This window comes from Triticum urartu, unplaced genomic scaffold (genome assembly GCF_003073215.2).
Source record: "Triticum urartu cultivar G1812 unplaced genomic scaffold, Tu2.1 TuUngrouped_contig_9092, whole genome shotgun sequence".
NCBI lineage: Eukaryota > Viridiplantae > Streptophyta > Magnoliopsida > Poales > Poaceae > Triticum > Triticum urartu.
Genome location: NW_024120105.1, coordinates 8,825 through 10,841, shown reverse-complemented (window position 1 = coordinate 10,841; position 2,017 = coordinate 8,825). Strand labels below are relative to the sequence as shown.

Sequence of the window (2,017 nt, the reverse complement as noted above, 5' to 3'; positions counted from 1 at the left end):
CCAGCCGCATCTTCCTCCTCCCAGTCCGGCGGAGAGGAGTGGCGGATCCGCCTCCTCAAGCGAGCAGGGGCGCACGGGGATTCGATCCAGGGATCTCCTTGCGAGAGGCCGCCACCGTACCGACTCCAACCTGCAGCCTGTTCCAACTCAGGTTTGTCTTCGCTCTACTTGGTAGGCCACTGGCAGGAACATGTACGTTGATGTATTTGATGTGGCTAATTGCAATCTCTAGCCTTCCTACCATCCTCCCCTTTATGCCTCTTGATATGCGAATTAGGATTCTAGCTAGCAATGCCTCACTATGCTATGTTGCAGCAAAACAATGATATAGATTTGAAAAATTGATAATCAAGTATTACCTTCGTTTCAACAGAAAATAAATGGTTGGTGAACAAATATATATGTACAAAAAGTCTGCACAAATAGAATCTTCGATGGAAATACGCAAAATAATAGTCCTATGCATACAAGATACAGTACTGTGTGCCATAGATATAGCCTAAAATCTAACTCTGAGTCTCTAGATAATGTGAACCCGTGCTTAATTATAAAACTTGTGAATCAAAATCACTTGAGCAAGTTTCAGATTTATAAATATACTCATGCTTTCCAATTAACGATCCCAACTAAAGCACCAAGAAATATATCATGTTGACAACTTTACTCCTTGCTTGCAGAAAGTGACAGTTATACAAGAAGAACCAGATGCCACTGAAGATGCCAACGGTAACCATGTGTCTCAGTTTGTATTATATATGGGTTCTTTATGCTTGCCTTTAAATCCTTCTTAATTTTCCCTGTGCAGTCCAAGTAAGCATCGCGAACTGCCATAAGCATCGCGAACCACTCGAGTATCTTCATTCCCTGTGTAGAACTGTTCAAGAAAAGCACCTGTAAAACCAAGTTCGTCTTTCGCTCTGCAAACCTGCTCAAAATAGTGGTCGTCCATTGAGACTTATTACTTTATTGTTTCCCATGTCTCAGCAGCGTGGAGGAGCCGGCTTCCCGTGTCAGAGTTGCGTGTACTTGCGGGCTACTTCACCGTCACCAACCCATCTGTAGGTATGCTAGCTCCTCCTCTTCTCTTCTTTGATGCAAATGCACAAAAGGAGAAGCTCAAATCTGGAGAGTAGCCAATGAGATATAGTTTTAAATTTTGTCTTTCTGCTGTAGTATTGTAGGGATGGACATATGGATTGAGTGGTACCCACCTGAAAGATACACATCTCAGCAGCCAAGAACTTCAATAAAAATGTATATCCCAACTCCTTTTATAATCTTGAATGCTTCTCGGTCAACGTCGGTGTCACTTCCAGTCTTGGATGCTACCAGGATGCCAGGTGCAAACTTCATGGAGGCATAATGGCTCTGTACTAGCTTTTCTTGATGAATGAAAGCAGTGATGCTGATATGGACTATCTGAACAATCCACATTCAGTTTAACTGATGTTACTTTGCTTGAAATTTTGAGATTGAACTATTAGCTTACTATCAGGTCTGCACCATTCTAGATATCATCTTGACTTTTAACTTCTCCAAATGCAACATTGGATAACATAAATAGGAAAAAAAAATCAAATTGTGAAACTGTAAGTAATAGCTTCACCTGAATATTGATCTGTTGTGTTATTGCAGGGAAGAGGTGTGAAATTCTCAACTTAGGAAGGAACATACAACCTGTAATGTGTCGATCACTAACTAATAAACAGGAGTCTGATGTTGGAAAGAAGCAACTGGTACCAAAGCAAAAGCATCACGACTCCCCTTACAAATCAATGAAGTGTTCTAATTCTAATTCTGGCGATCTAAGCACCGGTCCAAGGTGATTTACCTCTTCCAGCCAGTTTCAGTTTGTTCCAATTCAGTCCCCTCTGAGTTTGTTCTAAAAGAAAGTTCTTGTTAGGGATTTGAGTTTATCCTTTTAATTAACGTGTGCTCATGCTAAAGCAGCGGCTCTCCCTCGGCTATGCCTGGATGTCATTGTGACACAAACAGTCAATTCTGTTGTGCAACATAA

The 2,017-nt window shown here is 41.4% G+C and overlaps 1 protein-coding gene across 1 annotated transcript; it reads left to right on the top strand.

Annotated features, from left to right (window-relative positions):
- Positions 1-6: 6 nt before the first annotated feature.
- LOC125532111 lies at positions 7-2,017 on the top strand. The gene is made up of 7 exons (XM_048696283.1): positions 7-151; positions 678-726; positions 806-810; positions 985-1,058; positions 1,174-1,340; positions 1,636-1,822; positions 1,951-2,017. The coding sequence occupies exons 5-7, from the start codon at positions 1,184-1,186 to the stop codon at positions 2,015-2,017; spliced, it is 411 nt and encodes a 136-aa protein (XP_048552240.1). The 5' UTR covers positions 7-151; positions 678-726; positions 806-810; positions 985-1,058; positions 1,174-1,183.